Consider the following 25,763-nt stretch of genomic DNA (forward strand, 5'->3'; position numbering starts at 1 on the left):
GTGAGATAATTAATTTTTACTGAAAGAAAAAAAAATTTGCTGGCCTTTCCAGTGTCGGTGCCAACACATGCGCATATGTACGCTGCAAAGTATTGGCAGTAAATTACTTGGATTACGTGGAACCCATCGTGTTATACTGCCTGGCATGGCGGTGCACTGGTTAAGTGCCTGCCTGATATATGACAGGTCGTGGGTTCTATCCACAGCCTGGGGGGTGTTTCACAAAGATTTAAGTATGACTTAGAGTCGCACTTAAATACCGGGTTGCGTACGGTATGAAAGGCTTGACCGTATTGGTCAGATCGTCTCAAGAGGATGCGCACTAATGCGTATCTATCAATAAGATCGCGCGTTGCATATCTTGTACGCGTCGGCATTTAAGTGCGACTTAAGTCATACTTAAATCTTTGTGAGACAACCCCCAGGTCATACAAAAGTATTACTAGAAAATGGAAGTAAATTCCATGATTTGTAGCAAGGTGCTCAGCATATAAGAATAAAGAAGGAAATGATATTTTGCAGGGCCTGCTGGAAAATAACCTTATAAAGCTGGGGTGGCTATCCTGGGTATATCAGAGTTATCATAACATGTACCATGTGTATCACCTACACCTTTTTACACAACTTTCTAATTTTCCTCTTTTTATAAGAAAAGTTCAGTATTCATCATGATGATCATACTGATCTCAATAAAAATGGTGAGTTTATTCGTGAAAATCAGAAACAGATCACCTAATTTGTCCTCATGAAAAATTAAAATTCTGTTTATACTATACATTATAAGATGCATGCGTATACTGCTGATTACAACCAGTAATATACTTAGGGTTTTATTTTCTTCCCACATATGTATTCAAATATCTATATCACACATGGATAAAGTGCAGATTCCTTTTGCTAAGTGATATGAAAGGATGCAAAATCATCCCCATGATCCCATCATAAAAGTAACATAAAAAAAAGAAAGCAAAATTATTCAACAGAATTCTAACCACCAAATATTAAAATTAACTCAATGAGACATCCTTGCAAAATCTGTTCATAATTGAAGTAAATGTTTATAGGCCTATATAATTAGTATTAATATAATTTCAAACACTTTACCTTCAATTACGATTTGGCGTTGATGACGCTGTCACTGTCAGAATAGCGGCGCCTATAGTCTTGCTCTGCTATGCAGGCGAGACAAAAATGGATTTAAATTCTCGATTGACTTTTTTTCCTTCTTTTATCATTCTACTCACTTTTGTGCACATGTACACAGGTCAAAGACCATTAAAAAATTGAGCCCATCAGCCACAAACCATAACTAGCACGATTTCCCTTCAACTAATTGCTCTAATTCTACGGCACAGAAACATTGATTCTATCTCCCTTTTGATTTTTTTTCTTTCTACTACTTTTTAATTTCAAGCTCCCCTGAAAGCACCGTGCACTGCCGCCGTTCCTTCCCTTGTTTTTCCCTGCTTCATGTTTTCCATCAAGACATTTTCGAGAACATTGTTTGGGCCCACATGAGAGCCGTACAGACATGATGGGCTGGTATCCTCAAGGAGTAAGACACATATAGGTCAGCAATTAAGTTTTCCGTATGCAGGGGGCTCTGGAAGAAACGTTAGTCAATCCCTTTGGCATTACAGTTCCTCCTGTTCAGACAAATCAATTTTGGCAGTTTCTTGTACCCGTAATTGTTACCAGGTATGCGGACGGTTTTACATTCATCTGAACATGAGGATGGATTTTGCAAACTGCATCGAGTTTGTAATACAGATTATGGCAATGAAAATGCATATTTTTATGGAGCATAATTATTTTTACTCGTTCTAATTTATCACAAGACTGGTTTATTCAAGCCTCATTTGATCACTTGCATTAATGCTAATCTGAACTGAAAGATGAACAAGCATGGGGTCATAGACAACACAAATGCAGTCACTCCACTGCAGTTTCTAGATAATGATGGTGCAGTTAAATCTTATTTTTCTCTTCAAGAATATTTTTTGTGAGAATAGAAGGGGGCAGTGGAGGAGAGGAAGAAGAAAAAGAGGAAGAAGGGGAGAGAAAGTGGGATGAGAAAAGGGGACGGGGGCAGCAGGGGTTATGGGGGAAGGGAGGGACTGCTATGTGAACAATAGCGAGACCTGAACATGAACAAGCCTTGGAGCTACTAAACACCTCGGTTCCAGTCATTGTTCCACATTCACTCGCCCGCTATCTGGGCTAAACATACCAAACTTTCTGGGTCCCAACGGAAATCAAAATAAAACCCCAGGTTTCTATTGTTCGGCATGAACGTCCTGCCAGGCCCCCACGGAGAGCACCGGCCAGATTTTCAATGTAAGGGGTGGGTGGGGACCGTGGGGTTAAATTGGCAATGCAGGGAAGGTTGACTTTTAAATTTTTTTAAAAGGATATTATTATCCATATATGTTGATGAATAAACTACTAGATAACAGTATTGTGCACAGAGAATCAAACAATGAACCATACATAAATTTCACACTTTTAAAATGAAATAAATTTATCAGATTTTGCAGTGAATCAAATCATACTTGAATTCTGTTACACGATTCAATTTTTGAACCTACATGTATATACAAGAAATGACAACAAAAATTCTGAAAGATATAATGAACAGGAGCATTCCACCTCTCTTGAGGCAACACTAAGACATTGACATTTTCAAGTTGAGTAAAAAATAAAAATGCCGATGCCTGGGAACTGTAACATAATATAAATTGCAAATGAGAGTCTGGAATGCAAAGAAGAAAATTAAGGAAGGTATTATAATGGAGCACTCAAAAGATCATTATGCCTAACTTTAGATGCTATAACATCATGGAATGTAGAAAAACAAGAAGCACATGGAAGTTAAGGCAAAAGGGTTTGATATAATGTGACGTTGAAATGGCAAATTTTTAGTTTACAGGAAAAATTTGATATAATATGCATTTCAAACTTAAAACTCAAAATTCTAAATTAAAAGTAATCAATGTTTTATGATCATCTCACTCTTAGCATATCTGCAATTCATGACTAATATCAGTTTGTTTATGAGCTTGCAATTAGATTTATTTAAAGTTTAAAGTTTTTTTTTCTAAAACTGGGTTATTAACAACTATACACTGCTTTTATCTTGCAAAATGATATTCAATAGCCCTTGCTTTTTCATTACAGTACAGTAGGAGTGTATGATATTGCACATATTACAAACAATCATTAGTGCTGAAAACAGATCTATGAAAATAAATAGGGCTTTTGATTTTCACCCAAAACAAATCAGGTTCAAATTTCAGTGTACAAAATTTTTTTTTTAAAAAGTAAACTTGGAAAAAAAAACTGGTTACGTATCAAATGTAAACTCTACAATCTATAACAGATTAGATGGTGTATAATTACAGAAATTCCTTCAAATGAAGCTAAAAAGGCAATTAAAATAAATATATGTTCTATATTTACTCCTATTATATATTCAGTTCAGATATTTTTTACAGTGAACCCCCTGGATTTGGTTTTAAGCAAAAACAATATTATTTTTATTCACACATGCTCTGTGTATTATTATTCTTCTTATTAATGTCATTATCAGGTGTATCATGCCCGGACCAGCCCTGTGGAATTCACTACCACAGGAGCTGAAGAACTCAAACTCTGCAACATCCTTTAAGGGCAACCTAAAATTGCTTTTGTTCACCAGCAGGTACTAGGTTTGAAGAGTCATTTTTCCTCATTTTTAAATTTGCCCTTTTTTGTACTTCTCTTAGTTCTATTTACTTTTATGTCTTACTCCCTTCAAAGCACCTTGAGCATTTAATCAAAATGGAAAAGACGCTATATAAATCATATGTATTATTATCTACAATAAAAATGTGTAAACCTAGGGCATTGCAAGGAATTTATATTTATTTTGAATATGAACTGCTCAGGTTAAAAGAATTATTCACAACAAATACAGAAACAACAAAAATATTGACAAAGATGGCAGTATCCCCTAATCATTTCATGTATAATATTTTTGACATGAAGCAAATGTTCTCAATTATCCTCCAATCAAGTTTAGAACCACAACAAGACCTATTTCCCCTTCTTCTGTTCAAGAAGTGGGTCACAAGGTCGTTTCCTTTTCATCTCGAATTAAGTGGGTCAATGACGAGTTATCAAAGCCTCGCAGCCTACCAGCCCAAATGTTACAACAATATTTTGTTCAATTTCACCGCCATCGCCTCTGTGTGCTACACAATATCCAACATACCACTGAAGCAGGCGCATAGTGAAATATTGATGGCTCAGAACTTCGGTCTCTCTATTAGCAATAACAAATTCCAATCAGCATAGAAATGACAGTAATGACATGCTTTTTCCATTATAAATGAACTCTCTCATGCTCATAAACTTTGTGCGATGATACAATAATTAGGTCAATGGATAGCGCCCTTGTAGATTAAATATATCATTCATAGTTAATTGCATGTGGATGCTGATGGGTGATTTCATGAAGACATAAAACGACAGGCATAATACATTCATGGGGGACCGACTCACATGAATTTCAAGTGTGATTACATGCAGACAGGGAACATGATTATTTGTTTTCTCTTTGACATCAAAGAGGGGGTAAATAATATTTTACAACACAGAGTAAAGAAGGATGCAAAAAAAATGATCTTCTGAAGGAGGAACATTTAAACTCGGTCAAAAATTGTTGTAAGCTTTACGTTTCGACCTGAATTCCACGCAAATACCGTGCTGAATCTTCCAGTTGCGCTGCCATTTGGCAGTTAAACAAACACGCGATCAATCTGCATACCCCTTCAGAATATATAAGACACCCCATACCCTACATCTTCCCTGTTTTGGGCTGATATCTGATAGGAACAACTATTTGATGAGGTGAGCACGGAGGCATATGACATAGTTCCTGACGGAGGAGAAAGTAGAATAAGCAACAGCATACTGGGTCATGTCAACAAGGCCGGATGCCATATGCCCATGTCTCCCACTCCCAATTGGGCACTTAGAATACCAATTTATTGGATAATTGAGATAATGTCTACAATTCGCGCCATGTAAATGTATCTCCCTGATTGAAAGATCAATATTTGTGTACTAGTTTTCACATGTAAGATGCCCAGTAAATAGTAATGCCTGGGTGCACATGCACAGATCTACAGAAAATAAATGAAAGGATGACTCTGTAATTAAGGGTGGTGGTGGTTCGGGGGGGGGGGGGGGCGTGATGATATGGAAAAAATGTCAAAGCAGAATATATAGAGAGTATAAAATAAGACAGCAACACCATGATTATATATCTAGTGTTGAAATGGAAAAGCAATAGAGTAGATTATTTACAAAAAGCTTTTTAAGAAGTACTAAGCACGTTGTAAAATGAAGAAATAAAAATTTGCACATTCAAGTATAACATAAATCTAGAAAAAAACAGAAACTTTCAGAAAGCCGATAGTTATAAACATGTATATTGATGGGATCTAATCAGTGTTCTTTGAATTGATCATGAATCTGAAGTCATTATAAAAAAATAAAATCAGACATATAGGCCTCTTTAAAGTGATTTAAAAAATTCATCATCTTGAGGCAAGATCGCAAAGTCCAAACAAGTAATGGCTACTATACAAAGAGCCATGAATTTTGAGAAATAAATACAGTGAGTAGAGGAGGGGGGGGGGGGAACATGTGCATGAGCAAACCTAGCAGTTCAACCAAAAGATTTTGAATGTGAAAAATAATTAAAAGGAATTGCCAGCAAGAACCCCAAAACAAATATTGGACAGACAATTATTCAGGCAAGCACAATACGCATTCACACCACCGCCCCATCCAATAAAAAGGTGATGCACACGTCAAAGCACACATTGGTCTTTACAAACCTACACATTCATCATTGGGGGAAAACGCATAATAAAAATTGCATAGAGTAGTTTTAAACAAACATCAAGGAGGGAACACACACTTGCGCATATTATAAATGTAGCTATAGCTAGCTAAAAGCAGCAAGTGCCGATCTGTATGAACCCATTTCCACGCATCTTCTCCCCATACACAATTCGAACCCACTAACCATCCATCTCTGCAAGCAAAATGCAAACATAATCCTGTATTATTTTCTGTCTTCTCTGTATTCAAATTAATCATAGTTCCTTGCGCTCATTGAGCGTTGCATAGCTTCGCTGGCCCTGAACAACGTTGATAAGCAGAGCACGAGAATTAGGTCATACACAGAAGCCCCCCATACTCCCTTTATCAGGTCTCTATCTCTCTCTCTCTCACAACCTGCGTACAAACCAAACGCACCGCGAATCGATGTAAACACCCCTGACCTCGGATTCACCCATCTCCTCCATATTTTTTTTCCCTCAGCAGCCAGTACATCTGACATATATGGGCCTTATAATCTTTTTATTACGTCGTAAGATTGTATTCTCGGCAGTACACTAATGTCTCCCGTGATTACATTCCTTCTTGCCAAAGCATGTCTCTGCATTTGACATCATCACGCTTCTTAGGGGCATTATGCTTCGTCTGACAAATTCTGTCACAACAATAACTCTTCTCCTTGCAAGTAAGAAAACCTTAATTTAGTTTACTCCAACGATGTTGTAGGACTAAGCCTGTTCATAGATCAAAGTAGAATGTCTATTGCTGCTCTCCTCCAGACAAAATTAGACAAAAATTAGATGCCCTACTTAAGTTGGCAGGGAGGGGTGGCACAGGTATCGTAGACAGCAAAACATTCCATGAAAACACACGTGAATCGAAAATCATTCAAAATCAACATCTTCTATGAGACTGTTCCACACATCTATGACTGGTGTAGTGGTTCTGACTCTCGCCTTGTAAACAGAGGTCGTGTGTTCGAATCCCACCGCGGTCTAGCGTCCTTTGGCAAGGCGTTAATCCACACTGTGCCACTCTCGACCAAGGTGCTAAATGGGTACCCGGTAGGATGCGAAAGATATTGTATGTTTGATTTTGCCAGCGCCAAAATGAGGCTGCGATGAATGCAAGAATGCTCCCCAGGGAGTGGAAATTGTGCACTTTTCGTGCGGATGAAATGAATCCAATGACCGGAATAATATGCTGTAACGCGCTTTGGGCCATTCTGGGAAAAGCGCTTTATAAAAATTGGCTATTATTATTAAAATTATATTATCACTCATTTAGCAAAGAAAAACTTCCGCACATCAAGAGGTGAATATCTTTTCTCTAGCTTTAAGGAATGACCAGTGTTTTACCGCCATTTCTCAGACAGAAAAGCTCAAAACTTGTATCATAGTAACCATGCAGATATTTGTACATGTCTATCATGTCACCTCTGTGACTGAGTGATGGCAATTTCAGGAGGCAAAGATGTTCAGAGTATGATAGGTGCTTAAATCTGCTCACCCAGCTTATACGGTGACCACGCAGCCTGGCCATACTCTAAGATTAGGCGAATCATGGACCTACTAGGTCCATGGGCGAATAATACCCTTAAACAGAAGCTTAATAGAGGTCTTATCCAAATGTACAAAAGTTCTTCTTATAATACCAAGCTGTAAGAAATCCTATTGTCAATTATGTTTCAAATTAGGAATAAGCCGATGCCGTGCCCTTTTGCTGCTGAAATGTTCATTTTTTTTTAATTGATAAATCTCATAGATTTTATAGAAGTACTTCCCCTTTGTATGTTTTTTCTCTATTCTTTGTCTTAGGATAGGCATACATGACTGAATTTAGGATGTTTTCATCAGTACTGGAAAAGAAATTAAATTGAAATTGAAATGTTAGTTACCTGTGAACATAACTTTACCAGAAAATGTTATGCCAACCAATCTTACCAACCCACAATGATATTTCAAGCAGCAAAAAGAACTCAATATTTTCCTGATCTTGAATTTTCTTATTTTAACCCATGATCTCTCCACATGCAAAATTTTGTTAGGTGATGTACCAGGCCTTTGTATTTTAATTTGAGAGAGTGAAAGAGGAAGGACCATCACTTCCTGAAAAAAGGATTTAAATCATCTCAATTTATCAAAACCAATTTATTGCATATAAAACTGATACATATATATCGGACAACATAAATCACATAAAGAATCCCCTTTCATGACTCATGAATAAATCCTGAACAACGACTAGAAATTCAATATGTTTTCTCTTTGGGTCAAATTTGCATGCATATTGGAGGCCTACGGGAAATTGGCACGGAGCTTCGCACAGGCCCAGTCGAGTATCTACATACTGCTATTATTTTCTTTTTATTCCAGGAAGCTTAACAACGGCATTGTTGCAAAACAATACATGATGGATCGCGGTGCGCTTCTATTGAGAGGTGTGAAATTGTTCATCACAATTCGATCAAATTTGACTCCCAAAATATCATTACCGACAATACAGTCACACTCTGGTCATTACAGGCAGTAATATTTAGATAATGCATATGATGCAGGGTTAAAGACAGACGGAAGAGATTATGTCCACAGTCTTAAAATAAATGCAAACTTCTGTTTCCTTATTGAATATTCATGAAAAAAATAAGTACAGAACAATTCACTGTTTTATAATTACCCCTTTTTCCTTTTTTAAAAACCTCTAATTCAAAAATTGGAAAAGGAAGAATATAGCCACAAAAGATAAATTATTTGTTCCCAATTTGAAGAATGTTTATCAAGTAATGTTACAAATTATCTTGACTGGGTAATGGCCGATCTATAAAGCTTTGGCAGAGGGTCATAGTTATGCGAATTATAGCTTAACATTCTTTTTCATAAGTGTAGTAGTCATTCAATGTTTTTCCAGCCATTAGAATTCATAAAAAATCATGGCATATTTTCATCCATTAGAATTTAAATTTGGCAATACGTTAATGGTTTTTTCTATATCAGAAAAGTAAAGAAAGGGATATCCTGAAATGTTCTACCCATTTCATGCTTGAAAAGGGGGTTTTATATATAACCAAGTCAAAATCATGAAGATATGTCATTTTCATCTGGCACCCTATCAAAATATTTTTTATTTAAGTTTAGTAAAAATATCCAATGAAACATATTATTATTAGATATCCTTCCCATCAGAACAGCTTCAGGGCACACATGCATTCCTATATAGTAATCTAGTAAAGAATAGGAAAAGTTTTTCTCTTTATATAGCATTATCCCCTTAATGATATTTCTGTAATGTGTAAAACCTCAAGTGCAATATTTAATCTTACTATTATGTTCTTATTATATTATGTTAATTCTTAGTTATATAATTTAATGCATTTTTCCTTTTTTGTTAACTTTGTATGTGTCAGTCTTCCGACTGTTTTACAATGTCTTTTCATAATAAACCGTATTGAAATTGAAAAAAAAAAGGTGGCAATGACTTTTGGACGATTTACCAAAACTAAAGATAGGCTTTAAACCCTAGGGCCCGTATTTTGAAGTCGGGTTAAAATTAAGCCCTGGTTTTAAATTTGTGTTATAGGTATGGAGAGCCAATTGGGGCGCAAGTCCCTAAGAGCACACATTCAAATTATTAACTCATATGACACCCAATTTGTTCATTATTGTCTAGGAATGATAAATGATACACTTTGAAGAATTTTTCTTCATTATGAAAGAAAAAGAAAACTAAATAGGAAACACAAGAAATATACAATATAAACAAAATTTTTGACATTTTGGCTCCCCATAAATTTAGCACATAGTTAGACCGTGGTCTAAGTAAAACCTGACTTCAGAATACGGGCCTAGAAGTTAAATTTTATGTGTCCTATGGGCCAATCCTTTGGAAATTCATGTCCGACACATATCGGCAGCGACCAAATGCATGGATGAAGCAGAGGTGAGATAAGTTTGGTTTGGCGGCTATGCTGCAGCTCATTAATGTTGATGCTCATTCTGATGCAGTACTGCTTCATGTAAGACATTTTCCTATCAATAATTAAGCATTTCTCCCGTCCACTTCATGAGGCTACAACCAAGGGAAATCTGGTTGGGTTTTTTTTTCCCTTCAAGATAAACTCCAGTACTGGTAACAACAGAAAATAAATCACTCAGAGATCTGAACAAACAAAACCTAGAATTATTTAAAAAATAATGATAAAGTAAACAATATCTGCTAAATTATTGTTCACGATCATGTATAATTTCAGAGTAGTGATATAATTACAGAGCAAATGAAGACCAGAAAATTTACTGAAAAATGCAGTCTGTTAATAGTGTGGTCCCACATAGTGTTTCCTGCGTGTTAGCTACAACAGGATAAACATGTGGTAAGGAAATGAATATAATCTCAAGATACCTGGGTGGGGAGTGGCAAATGTAGATTAATGCCTTGCCAAAGGACATGAGTGCCATGGTGGGATTCAAAGCCTAGGGACTTATCCACTGAGCCAAACACCCCTACATCGTTACAGGAAACAACAAACAGTATTAATTAAATGAAACACTAAAACCTTTTTAAGACATACATGAAACCTACATCTTGTACTACCAGGAGATTTTCAAAATGTTTACTAGGATAGCTTATTAATTATTGAGATGTTTACACTGTATGCTCATCAGTACTTTGACGGTTGATGGTGTCTAAATGAATACAAAAAGGAAACTGAAGCACAATTTATGGTTCCTGTGTCATTTCACCACTCTCAGTTGAAAATCTCTAATTGATCATTTTATTCTACTTTCAGAAATGCTTGGATTCATACAAACTTGTCAAAATATCAAAATGAATTATATCGATTATCAATCATTGTGATACACAGCCACAAACTAACGTATGAAAGAAAATACAGTCCCATATCTGCCTTACAACATGATTAAATTCTGTAAACTATGGAAAGCAAAATGTTACAGAAATATTTCATAGATTATAATCAAATTTGTCAGCACAATGGCAAACTCTCTGGCAATAATGACTGCAAAATTTGTCTTCAAGAAAGGGGATTCAGAAGGCAAATAAAACCCACTATTCACAAAGCTTGGACAAATCTGGCTTCCCCATAATTTGAGCCCAGAATTAGTCACTGTTTTAAGTTGAAACATAGTTTTGAACACAAGGCATTATCTGTTCAAACAAACCCATATACATTAAAACATTAATAATTGAGCATTAATACTCTCTCATCTCAGTACATGATGAAATGTAATAGATTCTGAATAAGTAATTTATAAACACGTATCAGTGTAATCAAATCAATAAAAATTATCATGCAATATTCATTTTCCTTTAAAATAGCATTGACAGGCATTTTTGTTGTCAACCATGTTTTTTTTTATCATGAACCCGTTTCAGAAATAGGCACCATCTATTAACTGATTATCGAAGCTAAAACAGTTGACAGATATAAATCGACAATCAGAAACTCGAAATATTTTCGCCATGATCAAATCCTCATCATATACGTCAAAGGCTTAGCCTGCCAGAATCAAGAAGCACAGCGCCTAGCTACATGAGGAAGAGGAAAATGGAAGAGACATCTCTATAAGGAAATAAATGTATATGTATATATGATACCAGCTAAATCCTTCCGAGGAGTCACAGTAATTTGAAGAATGTTGGTCATTTCTATATTTTAAAATCCTTCTTTGAATTTCAGAAGAACTATAACACAGTGTTACTGTTTTGTTTGTTATTTAAACTACAAAACTGTCAAAGCCCTGATTTTAGGGTAGAATAGTATTGATTGCATGCAGCCATACAGCACATCAAACGTATGGAAGAAGTGTTGTGGTCCTGGTGATAAATCCTCGGACTTCAAACCATAAGGTACCAGGTTTAAATACCTGATACAGCACTAATATCCCTAGGCAAGGCATTAATCTACTACTGCCATACCTGACCCAGGTGAGATAAATGGGTACCTGACAGGAATTTATTCTTTGGAATGGTACTGCCCCCCCCCTCGCCAATTCAATGAATAGACAAGGAAGTAACATCCAAAGTCCTTTGGAAGCACATAGAGATTCATGAGAACTAAATTTTTTTTAGCAGTAGTAATATGATAGAGCGATGAAACGTCAATCAGTTTTACTAGCCATTAAGTATAAGTATCAAAGGTCTGCATGTATTTTCAAGACTATTATAAATGATCTGGTGCAGGGAAGTTGAAAATAGAGGAGCAGAATGAGTTCTGGAAAAGCTTCTTGATCTGACCCAATTCTACCAATCATGCTCCACAGCTCCATCCGAGCCTGTATAGAGTTGAATTAATTACGGGTGATAACACCAAGAGATGACAGAGTGACGTTTTCCATGACTAACAGTGAACTCAATATAGATGAGTATTTCAAAGCATACATAGAGGACGATAAATGTTATTGAATGACATATTAGGAGAAAGTGTCAAATTAAATTGCCTCGCTTATAAGGGTAAGGGACATTTAAGCTCTCGGATAATGGCATAATATATCACCTCCGAGGGAAATTCAAATACATAATTCATAGCAATAGCTTTTTATATCAAGGAAAGCATGGGTTATAAACATAACGGAAGTTTAATATATAGGTTTGGTTTTATTTCTTAAACTCTGGCTAGAGGGGATATTGCATTTTTTTGTCCAACTCATAAACAAGATCAAATATTCTAATCCCTGAAAGGATATTGATTTTGTGTAAAAGTCTGTGAAATTTTAGTAAGTGAAGGACATGTGGAACATATGCTTCTTGTTCATACAATAACTAAGGGGCACAATTGGCTTCCCAGTGAAGTCTTTCACTCTAAATTCATGAAGACAGATAGATTCATTATATTTCATGAAATCAATGTGACATTTTATGCCAAACTCAATCTTTCAAGAATATTACATCACTCATGACTTTACTTGCATATTTCTCTTTCAATATGCATTCTAATTTCTGGTCGCCTGCCGCGGGAGAGATCTTCTGAAAACTCCCTCTTGGTTTTTCTTTTGTATCCACCGTCTTTCTTCCTTTCACCTTTTTCTCTTTCTCTCTCTCTTCTGTTCTTTCCTCCAAAATACTCAATTTCCTTTCTCACTTGGCTTCTCTTTTCCTTCTTAGTAATGGCTCTAAGGCCGCCCAAGGCCGATGGATTTCACTCAAGTTTCTCTCAACGCTCAGGCCACGTCCAAGGACACTTTAGCCTGGAAGGAAGCAGGCTTAGGTCACCTTGAGGTCAAGGGAATACATGTCCACCTAAACATGTGTGACCACTTACAATGGATACTTGTAAGAATACGTTACATCATCTGACCCTCTACCAACAATGAAATATCAACAAGTTCTTTGTGATCAATGTCTTTATCTTGTTATCAAGAAATGTTCATATACATCCTTTAAAATCCTTGATTTCTCTACCCTATTTTCAAGATTATTAACACTGCATGAAAATACAGATCTTGCAAATGAGACATTAGCACAAGTTGCACAATTACACAGCACACAATGTGGTGCTGACTGGTGTATAAAGGGTGCCACACCAATGGATATTAATAATAATACTGATAATAGACAAGTTTTTGTATAGCACATATCACATTATGAGTATAACATCTCTAAGCAGTTCCAAAGAACTTGGATATTATTACCGCCGCTTCAGCTTTGCTGCGGGAATTACTTACAGCGCACTTGCATTTTAAGGAATTGATTCCTACCAGTTACCCATCTACCTCACCTGGGTCGAGTGCAGCACAATGTGGATAAATTTCTTGCTGAAGGAAACTACACCATGGCTGGGATTTTAACCAAAGTCCAAAGATTAATCCACTTGGTCACAACGCTCCATTATTGTGTACACCTTTAGAGTTTAGACTATTTGGTGTTATGTTCATTATGGTGTAATTTTAACACTTCAGGGTATGGACCTATATGGACACCAACTCATACAAGCTTTAACACCCCACTTTTTACAGAGCATGGGGAATAACACAAAACATTGCTTTAGCAGTATAGGAGAGTCAAGGCATGAATTCATGTCAAGGTTACAGTAAAATACACCTATACATGTCCGGTCAAGTCTAATTACCCAACTAAGGTGACTGAAGGGAACCCATTATTTGAAGATTCTGAGATCTTCTCCAATAAAACCTTTTATTGACCAAATATCCACCGAGAACAAACGGTCAGGCGAGATGAAAGCTGACACTTTGATCTGACAAAGGGGAAATAGTCATATCTCAAGATAGTGTGGTCCTGTTACAATCCCAGTTTCCATGGTAACTCTATATTGTATGTACACACAATTAATGTACACGCAAACCTTTATCATATGCCGAGAAAACTAAAAAGAACAAGAATGGACACTGACCTTGGTGGGGGAAATGCGAAAGCAAATTTGCAGACTGTTTACTTTTCGCAGAATGGATATTTCCAATCTTTTAGGATATTGCATATTGTTTGAATGTTTGCATAATCAGCTCTGTTGATTCCCCTTGCTGCATGTACTAAGAAATTGCCTGTTTCTTTGGAACAGTCGATATTCTCTGATCGCAATATCTTATTCAACACTGACTCAAAGAGACTAAATGTTACAACAAGTGGAATGCCTCTGGCCGTCTCACCTGCATCACGCGGTTCAATATAGCAGCAGTGCTGACTTTGAATACTACTCTAACTCGCACAAGATGTTCAGTGATACATGGTGACTCTTATGTCCACTTTTTATGAACTAGACCAATAAACTTACAGAGATATCATGGTTATTCAACAAAAAACCCCAACATGGCCAAAGTTCATTGACCTTACATGACCTTTGACCTTGATCATGTGACCTGAAACTCGAACAGGATGTTCAGTGATACTTGATTACTCTTATGTACAAGTTTCATGAATCAGATCCATAAACTTTCAAAGTTAGGATGGTAATTCAACAGATATACCCAATTCGGCCAAAGTTCATTGACCTTTGACCTTGGTATGTGACCTGAAACGCGCACAGGATGTTCAGTGATACTTGATTACTCTAATGTCCAAGTTTAATGAACTAGACCAATAAACTTTCAAAGTTATGATGGTAATTCAACAGATACCCCCGATTCGGCCAAAGTTCATTGACCCTAAATGACCTTTGACCTTAATCGTGAGACCTGAAACTTGCACAAAATGTTCAGTGATGCTTGATTACTATTATGTCCAAGTTTCATGAATCAGATCCATAAACTTTCAAAGTGATATGGGAATTCAACAGATATCCCCAATTCGGCCAAAGTTCATTGACCCTAAATGACCTTTGACCTTGGTCATGTGACATGAAACTCATGCAGGATGTTCAGTGATACTTGATGAACCTTATGTCCAAGTTTCATGAACTAGGTCCATATATTTTCTAAGTTATGATGACATTTCAAAAACTTAACCTCAGGTTAAGATTTCGATGTTGATTCCTCCAACATGGTCTAAGTTCATTGACCCTAAATGACCTTTGACCTTGGTCATGTGACATGAAACTCTAATAGGATGTTCAGTAATACTTGATTAACCTTATGGCCAAGTTTCATGAACTAGGTCCATATACTTTCTAAGTTATGATGTCATTTCAAAAACTTAACCTCAGGTTAAGATTTGATGTTGACGCCGCCGCCGCCGCCGCCGTCGGAAAAGCGGCGCCTATAGTCTCACTTTGCTTCGCAGGTGAGACAAAAATAAATTGTGAATAGAGAAGATACACCAGCAGCGCTTTGGAATGGGATTTTGGTGGGTAATTCATTATTGCTATCTTCACAAGATATGAACAGAGTAGGCCTAATTGTGTATATATATATATATATATATAATATATACATATATATATATATATATGTTAAAAATCCTGATAAGTTAATACCTTGAATACTCTTATGCATAGCTTTGCAACTTCAAATTTCAACAGTGTAAAGAAAAATTACTCTTTCAAATGAACTAATATTCCAATATTTACATTGTGAAGATCAAATTAGTATTTTGGCTTTTTACAAGGAACCTTCTCTGGGGAACTTATTGTTGGTTTGGAAGTGGTGGGTCACATATTCTATCTGAATAACCTGGTCCACATGGAAAATGGAATAAAGCATTGAGAGTGACAAGCACTCAGCAACTCAACTAGGCAGACAGTATTTGGGTGAATGTCATGGCTTGTAAAGTATGATGCTACACGTACAATAGGGTAACTGCAAGAAGATCCAATAAGCTACAAGGTATGGCTTATTGCATTAGCAGGGTCCCCATATGTGATTCGGCTTAGGCTGGTTAGACGAACACGACATGAAGAATCGAGGCTTTACATCTCATTTCTCAGTACAAATACCGAAGCCACGGTCAGAAGTGACATGTGCTGCTTCATTCCCGATGTGCAGGCAGGCTTCTTACCCTCACTTGCACTTTTGTTTCCCCTTCCCCTTATTTGCGTTCCGTCTCTCCTTTCGTCAGTTCTTAAGCCCACCCTTCATCTCGCTATCCGCCACACTAACAAAGACCATTTGTCTTTGTTTGACAATGCCATATTGAAGTGTCTCATGTCGTTCTCGATCTTCAACCAAAGCGCACTATGGATACTCTCTAACCCCTTCCTGAACAGGATATATTTTTCCTTCTTCTATTTGCCCCGCAAACTAGTGCACAAGGAAGCAATTTGCTTGGGATCTCTTTGCAACTAACAACATAGCCAATCTGACAATGGGGGAAGGGGACGCCTCTATCTTTTTAAAACTTTGCATTGTGTCATCAAAGTCTCTTTATATTGTCAACGTCACCAGTCCTGCTTTATTACATCTAAAGGGAATGTTCCCTCCCCTTTCCTGGATCTATCTCTTGTAGGTTTCTGTCTTGTTCTCTTAACTGATGAAGACATTCTCCTTTCATCTCCCTCTCGGTCATCTTTCCCATTCTTCCTAAGTTGTCTGAACTGGTTTATCAGTCACACTATACTCAGGATATTCACTTCTACCGTCCTAGTCTTGTCTCTCTTTATACTCCCCTTTCAACAAGCTGGCCAAGCCCACCTTGGCTATAACTAGCCAGCCTTCCCCCCATCCCATCCCCGTGTCACTTCCCGTAAGCAGACCCTTCCTCCCAAATACATGTTTTTTGCATTAGCTCTTTTTTCATGCAACTCCACGTTCATGAGCCAGTAATGTGTGCAAGGCAGCGCACTGTGTAATGCCCCGCACAGAGGCAGGCTCACGTTAGGGCATGCTCATGTATGTGGCTATGTTGTTCGCCTTCAGATCTAATCAAAGCAAGTGGAGCGCAAGCATGCATTCAGTCTCCCGCAACCCACGTAAGTAGACCATGCACTTTTTCATAGCCCGAACCCATCTGCAGCATATCTCCACCCCTCCCACACTATCCCCACCCCACACATGGCATTAAAATTTAGGTTATGACCCTCTTTTTCCATCAACTTCCTGACTCGTGCCAGAAATGCGCTGATAAATTTTCAATATATCGTGCACGTCCTGCTACATGAAGGGATCCATGTTAGAGCACAAGCCAGAATTCATTTGAGCGACCAAATTTCCTCCCAAATATCTTCAAACCGCATTAAACGGGAGCTCTGTCAGGCTCTGACATGGGGGAGCTATCTAAATTGGCTGCACGACGGCATGGGGAAATGTCAGAGGCCAAGCCAAAACATAATAACACCAATTTAACCGTAATACACAACTCATGTTCTGATCCAGCTTCATATTCAGAAGTACTGTATGCTGAAATAGGAGAGAAAATGATGAGGAAATATAGTTCAAATAAAAATTACTTTGACAAAAATAGAATGTCGTAAATATGCTCCGAGATGTGTAGATTCTAATGCCCTGCTTTTCTTTTCTGTTTTAGCATAGCACAGAGTACAGATTGAGCTTTTTACATATTTGTAAAATATTATATAGGTTGGAGAAGTGATATCCTCAAGCTTCATATATCATATCATGCATTTTTTATTTTTAGTCACATGACCTTAGTACCAGCAAGTGCCAAGGAAAACTTTATTACATGATCAAATACATCTATTAATTCCCTCTCAATGTTTTTAGGATGAAAGAGCATGTGATAAAATGACTTTGAATGGTGTGAAGAAAGAATAGAATCCACAGAGTTTTACCAATATCAAGGGCACATGCATTTTTCCCGGTAAATTGATGTACTGATTGGATGTGTTAACGAGGACGATTATTGAGCTAGTTGTGTCCCCAATTTCTCACTATCACACATTGGAGGTGTGTTTTTTTTTTTTAGTAGAGCAAAGCAATCGGTGTTTTGTTTTGTAGTACAGCAAGTGAATCGTTTGAGTGTTTGTGGTAGTCGGAAGTCGTTCTGATCACAACTTCGCATAGAAGTAGTTTAGTATGTGTGTGTGTGTTTTTCATTGGTGTTATATTCTCCTAGTTTCACTACCTTGTTCTACAAAGAGAAGTGTGAAAAAAACATTGGACGGAGGTCCACGGCAAATGGCATAATTGATCGAACATGGAATACAGGAAATCATGTACATCGGAGATGCATGAACACGCAAGAGATGAGAGAAATGGAGCGTTGCCCGTCCGATGACCTGCGACCTTTTTCTCCAATCCTGCCTGTGGCCTATGTGAAAACATTCTCCCAATGAATTGCGATCCCTTTAAACTTTCTCCTTTCGATCTTCGTTTAGTAACTCCTTATCTTATTTCATATATAGCTAAGTGAGCAAGTTTTCTTCATGAGTATTGCAATTGTGATTTTGATGTGATATTTTCTCCTATCGGCAATCATCCTTCTCATCTTCATCTCTTCTAGCTTCTATCTATCTTTCCTCACAACCCTGACATCCTATCTCCTTACTCCACCTCCTCCTCCTCCTCTCTCCCTTCGCTCCCATCTGCTCCATCCCAGCAACACCTCCACCTTCCACTCTCCATCATCACATACCTCCTCCTTCTCCTCCGCCTACATCCTACGTGATGCCTCCCCCAACACGTTGAGCAACCCACCTGCCGGTGCCCATCAAAGATGCTTCAATTTCCATGCAAATGAGCTTGGGTCTCCATGGTGCTTGATCACAAGGGAGACACCCCTTGCGAGCGTATAGCCTCATCCGCGGACACCTTAATACCTTCGTCAAAAATGTAAAAACGACCGGGTGTTGTTTTGTAATAACACTCCAAATTAGGCATTAATTACCAGAGGCATTATGGAAATCAAGGATTTATTTCCAAGCAGGTTAAGTTTTCATTTGTTCTTTGCTTGAAGAAATCAGTAGAAATGATGAGGTTTACCCGAACCCAGGCTGACACTCGTAAGTTAGGCTAAGCTGAGGGCTGAGATGCTACCTTCCTGGTTTGCTTTTATGATGTCAGAGATTTTGGAAGTGTTTATTAAGCATTTAATATTGAAGTTTGAGTCTAATTTATCTCAACAGTTTTCCATTCTATTAAAGTTTACAAGTCAACCCACTCCTCCCTCTCTCTTTCTCACTCTGAGCACATGTCACTTCAAAGCTTCCTTTTCATTACAATTAATTTGTGGAACACGTTTTCATTTTTCTATGGAACATTGAGGCCCGAACATACAGTATATTTGAGGACCCTTGAAACTCAATATGCTACCCCACTTCAAAACATGTACATTCATGAAATTATGACTGAATTTTCCATTTTCATTTCATCGTAATTTGTTTGGAATGTAACATGATGAATCTTCATTTAATAAATTAAGTGAATGATGCTTGTTTATGGTGCAAGATACCGTTTGTTATCATGAATGAGTTAGCAAACCTCTTATTTTTATCTCATGTGAATTTTACTCTAATTCACTATTGATTATCATCAAATTTATATGTTAAAAGTGATATGATATTGTCTTTTAGAAAACTTCGGTAACTTCTTCAGTTCCCCTTCCTTCCACTGTTTTCATCAAACTTTTATCTTGTAGTGTAATAATTTCACCTTTTCATTATAATTTGCTCCCCCCTCACTCTCTCTCTTCTTTCCTCCTTCTCTCAAATGTAAATCAATTTCTTGTCACACTACTGTCTCCATGTATAAAGGCCACCGCACACCTTACGATCCGACTGGTCTGCGACTGGCTTCTGACTGAGTGAGAGGAGATGAATCGCTAGGTGGTCATAAGCCTCGACACCGCACACCTTGCGATCCGACTACCACGCTGTCTTCAACTCATGCATGCGCTTTTTGCTCTTTTACATAACAACTGAGAAAATGAGCTTACTACTGCGTATGCGCGTTGTTTATCATATACACATCGTACAACTCTGCTGTCTGATTGGCTGGAAGTTGGATTGAGCTTGCGATCCAGTCATAAGGATTCGACATGTCAAATCCTTCCGATTTTCCTTGCGACTTATCCCTGACCGGTCTGCAACTATCAAGCCGACAAGATCTGTGACGTCACATCTCCCCCACTCAGTCGCAAGCCAGTCGCAGACCAGTCGGGTCGTAAGGCGTGCGGTGGCCTTAAGTTGCATATATCACTACCACTATATTTGGAGACCTATCATTAGAAGAGTCATACATTTCATGTCTATTATGTCTTCATTAAAGAAATGTAATACTGGTACCAATTACCATTACACTTGCCATCTATTTGTAATAATGCAAAGACAGGCAGATCCATAAGAAAATATCTTTTTTTTTTGCTTTTCCAAAAAAAAAAGAATTCATCACCAAGAAAAAAATATTGACCCCCCCATACCCACTCTGGGCTTGTATATACAAACAGCTGTAACTTTTTTTTCTGTTACATGGCAAATGGAAAAACCCTAGTTGGGGTATGCCCAGCTGTTTTCCGGGACAAGATCGCGATTTCGGGAAATTTGCAATTAATATTTCACGTAGGCCTACTGGTTGAAAGTGTTGTGGGACAATATAATCCATAAACCTGCACCACTGCATACGCAACTACATTTGAAACCAGCACCTTATAAACGCTAAATATTTTCATTACTATATATGACAAAAAGAATAAGAATCATCATCTGTATATTTTCACTTATAAACTCATGCAATCGCGAGTCACGAATTAACTTCCAATATGCCATTCATAAAGTTTAAAATTACCGTTAGAAACAGCTTTTTGAAAGAGCTCCTGTGCCCCGTAATGCAAAGATTAGCAATTAATCGCTAATTTGAAAGGCCAATTCTGATTGGATCCACGCCAGTAGACTGAGTGAAATGCGCATGCAACAATAATCTTGATAGGCCATTGCATTTAGGGATTAACCATTAACCTTTGTGTAGTTATGGAGCCCTGGTTGGTTACGTACATCAGGGTGGATTTACCCGTCACCAATCCCATGGTGAAATACCTTTAAATACCTGTTCACCTTGCATTACGACCAAGAGGCAATAGAAGCCTGCCAATCACGTCCCACTCTCAGATACTCATCCTCACTATTACACACAGAAGCATCGCACTCTCATCTCCATCCATCGAGGCTCCTAACCGTACCCCTCAAACCTGAAGATTTTTTTCCCCCATCTCATCACTCGTCTGCGAATGTTCTTAGCCAGTGCATCTTTAATTAGTATCTGCGAGCCATTTCATGCACGCTCCAACGTGAAGCGTGGTAACGGTAGACGCTCAATAGCACAGGGCTAATATCAATTCGGAGAGAAACCTACGTCCCCATACTAATGTTTCATCAATTTGAGCTAAATATTGACTTAGAGCAAGACTTTAGTGGCGGATGTATCTCTGTTATTTGAGGATTTCAATGACAAGGACATGCTGAGGAAAGTTTTTGACAATTAGTCACTTGACTTCATTTAATGATAAAAAACAAACATATCTGATTACTAATTTTGCAGGCATTGGTAGGTCAGTGATAATGAATTAGGACTGTGATGTCAACCTGTTAATCAAGCAATTATGCAATGATAAATGCATTTCTGGCACATTGAAGTGTTGTTTCAAATAATTCTCATCAAAATATGGTTAATAACAGGAATATTTGCTCTTACATGAATTAATTCTGACATGAATACTCAATTTAAAATGAAATACCTTCCACCAATCAAACAAAAACTCCATCAACTTTGTGGAAAAAAGTTCTTATACAGTCTTGTGTTTATAGGGGATAACTCATTGGGTTTATTTCAATTTTATCATGTTACTTCATATTATTTCATTGCTTGGGAGTCAAGTTTATTGCATTACCGTAAACAAGGTCAAGGTTCGCATGACTATTTAGCCTCTGCCATCAATGTCACATATCTTTCATTTCCCTCTTATATATCATGAAAAAATCTGTGCTTCTCTTTCTGGGGCATTTTTTTTAGTTCTCTGTCCAGGCATTCATATTTCCGAAAGGTTCCCCGACCAACTGGCCGTCTGTCTCTGCCTCGTTGAAATCAATAATTGAAATATGGACATTCCCTAGAGAGGGAACCTGGTAACGCCAAGGGACCTGATAGGATGTTAAAAATTGTATGATCTTTCATGTCAACAAGACTCAACTATTCTTCTCTCCTCCTTTTAATCTAGTGCACACTTCCCCTGTGCTTGGACTTTTCTTCTTGGTTTTCTAAAGAGAGCTGTTTGCACAAGGACAAGCAAGTTCAGGGAATGGCTGAGACAGAAGAAATTAGAGAAAGAAACTTGGAAACACTAAATTTGCAAAATTGAAATTGCTGCTTTAAATATTATATTCAAAAAGAAATTTCTTCTACACTGTAGATTTCTAGGATTTTGTATGAATCCAGATATGAATATGAATAGTAAGGGAGTAGCCAAATGCTAGAGATGATATATTTAAACCTGCTGGATTTGAAGTTAAGAGAAAAGATTTAAATCTAAATCCTTTCAGGTAAAAAAAAAATCAAAATTTTTGGCTTGCACTATTCATTTCATATCCTTAAAATTTAAAGTGTATAGTTGATATGGTTTCTGATGATAAATTACTACACACACTTCGGCATTTTCAATGATTTTGGTGATTGGTGCTGATTTTTTACCTGATTGCTCAGAAAGCATGAATGCTTGTAAGCAAGCAACCAGAGGACCGACAGCTTAAGGTCCTCTCCGAAGACTTTCACAAAACAAATTACCGATGAAAGTACTGTAAAATGGTGGCTAATGAAATGCAGAAATACTGAGGGCTACCAGAAGAAATGTTGGAAGGAAGAATATTGTGAAAACAGGCAGAGAAGTGGGGGAGAAGAAAAGTGCAGGAGGATCAAACAACTACTAGCTCAAAATCATCCACTGTATTTTGAACATAAATCTCTTGGGAAAGGCTGGTAAATATGCAAATGTCTGCAGAGTGGAATATTTAAACAGAACAGGTTTATTGGGTTGAGTTCCTGGCTGTAAGGCCTTAAAGCTGTCAAACAAGCTTATTGTAATCCTACGTTGATTATTTTTAACATGTTTTAAAAGGAATTGCATGATATGAAAAACAAACTTTTGACTACTTTTCAAGATTGATTATCGGTAACAACTTTGCTCTTTATATGAAAGGAATTACAGTTTTAGCATTAAAAAAAATTATTGCTCTGAAAGTGCCAAGAGTATATATGTCACAAGCATTTTAATATTTGCAGTACAAATAAATTGCTTCAGGAATTAATTTCTCACAAAGATTACTTCTATGATGATACTTGTATCATATGCTGCATATACTGTAGAGCGCTTAGAGACCTCTGACAAAGTAAGTATTAAGCGCTATATAAGCAAGTATAATTATCATTATTATCTGCAATGTAACAATTGTATTCCTTACAGGCTAAGAGCACTGAAGCATAGATATTTAAGCTGTGCTTTCCATAAACATATTTTGAGAAAAATAAGTATGGTTTAATATATCTTTTAAATTGATCAAAATGAAATAAATGGTAGAGGTGAGAGCCAGAAAAGAAATGGCCCTTTGGATATGAATGGAGGATTAATAACGTCAAATCAAGTCTTTATTGAACACAGGGAAAAACAAACAGACAAACATGACAGATAGATTAACAACAGGAAAATTCCGGGAGAGGGTAACTCTAGCCAAGTGATCCTCCATTGGATCTATCCTCATGCGTACATAACAAGTGCCCGAAATAGGCAACATTTAAGGCTCAGCCCTTGCTAGGATTTCAGATGGCATCGTCTATGGTTACAACTACCAAAGGTTCAAGAACTCATGCTGACATTTTACGTGGCTTGTTTTCCCCATCCCGCTTTCCTTCCTCTCTCAAGCAAGCTTCAAACTGTCTTCCTCTGCCCTTTCTTCATTTAATTTTCCTCCTCCTCCTTCTCCTCCATTCTGTCTTCTCATTCCTTTCCCATCAAAGCCATTACCTCCTTTTACTTCAGGAATTCTTGGAAGAAAGCGAGACAGATGGATAGACATGAAGATAGAGAGGGGTGTGTGGGGGGGGGGGGGGGATGAGGATTATAAGATCATGACATGGAAGGAGGGGTTGTATTTGTTGTTAAGTGTTTGGAGGTGTGTAGGGCGGGATATTGCCCGGTAGGGACAGTACAGTGCCTACGGTTAATGCAGTGCAACGGAAAGGGGCCTCATAGAACACATCCTGAACAATCTGTCATCAGATGTCTCCTCTCTCTTGTTTGCCATGCCAGATTAAGTTCTCCTTTTCCTCCTATCCCCCATCTCCTTCTTCTATTCTTTGTTTTTATCCTTGTTCCCTCGGTCGGTCGATCTATCATTTCACACTCAATATCTTGTATCCTCTTTAGCCGGCTATTCCACCCAATATGCATAGATCCTACACCACTGGTACGTGGCACGCTTGTGAGCGTCCCTATATTCGACTGAACTTTTCTTCTACCAGAGACTGAAACAAATATCTGAGCATATATGTTGTTCCCATCAAATGCACATTTGCAGGCGGCCTGCTTCTGTTTGAATGATATTGTTACAATATCAAGATTATTTGAATGGATCTCCGTGATCGTTTCTCTTCATCAAGTCCCCATAAATTATTTGGGAAGTCTTGACCCCCTTTTTATCTGATAATGTGTTAAATTATTTCAGAATTTTTTTCAAATAAGTTTTTATTGGGGGTTTTGAGCACATTTCTGTGCATTTCTTCCAATTCACTACCATAAGGAATGATTAATAACTTTTTCTCAGCTAGCTCACTATACAAGTCATGGCCAGAGAAGACCTTAGTGTTGGAAGACCCCATACCTTTGACAGTGTGGATCTGGTAGGAGGGGCAGTAGGCCTACTGAGGAAGGGGCAGAAAATTGAATGCCATATCCTTCAATTCTCCTGATCAAATCTACAATATTTCTACTGTCTTGATATTTTTACTAGAATACTAATAATTTGGGAAGGCTTGGAAAGTGTATGGTGTTTTTGCTTGTAATACAAAATAGCAATGTTCATGGGGATTTATGGAAGTGTTCATGGAAGTGTAGGGGGTGACACCCATTTGCTCCTGTGACAATTGCACCAGGCTTTAATGAGTCTAAGATGTACGTTTATGGTTGCAATAGGGTTTAATGTTAGTTTAAGTGTAGGTTATAGTGTTAAATCCAGGGTTGAAGCCACTGGAAAAGATAGAGGGGGTGGCTTAGGGGGACATGGACCCCAAAAAAATTTCACAACCAATAAAAAAAAAGGAGAAAAGAGTGACACATGGTGCTATCTTCTGAATGTTATGTCAAAATCTATCACAAAATAAGAATTTATGATCATTAAGGTCAAAATTTTAGCTCGCTTCGCTCGCATGCAACTTTTTGTTGAAAATTTAACCTCACAGGCCATGTCTGGCTCCCTCAAAATTATTGACTCATTACGCTACTGGTTGAAGTTAGTCATCCAATTAGTGTATAGAATTCATAGTGGAGTAACTGTTAATAGAGCAAATGTCATAGAACTATGGAAGGAAGGGGATGAA

At 37.5% G+C, this 25,763-nt stretch overlaps 1 protein-coding gene across 1 annotated transcript in view; it reads right to left on the reverse strand.

Moving 5' to 3' along the window:
- LOC121412150 (nuclear receptor ROR-alpha-like) overlaps window positions 1-24,244 on the reverse strand; it is a 63,250-nt gene extending 39,006 nt beyond the window's left edge. Inside the window, exon 1 of the mRNA XM_041605056.1 lies at window positions 24,103-24,244. Coding sequence (XP_041460990.1) covers window positions 24,103-24,244 — 142 coding nt within the window. The remainder of the gene's footprint in view (window positions 1-24,102) is intronic.
- Between the last annotated feature and the right edge of the window lie 1,519 nt (window positions 24,245-25,763).

This window comes from Lytechinus variegatus, chromosome 3 (genome assembly GCF_018143015.1).
Source record: "Lytechinus variegatus isolate NC3 chromosome 3, Lvar_3.0, whole genome shotgun sequence".
Lineage (NCBI taxonomy): Eukaryota > Metazoa > Echinodermata > Echinoidea > Temnopleuroida > Toxopneustidae > Lytechinus > Lytechinus variegatus.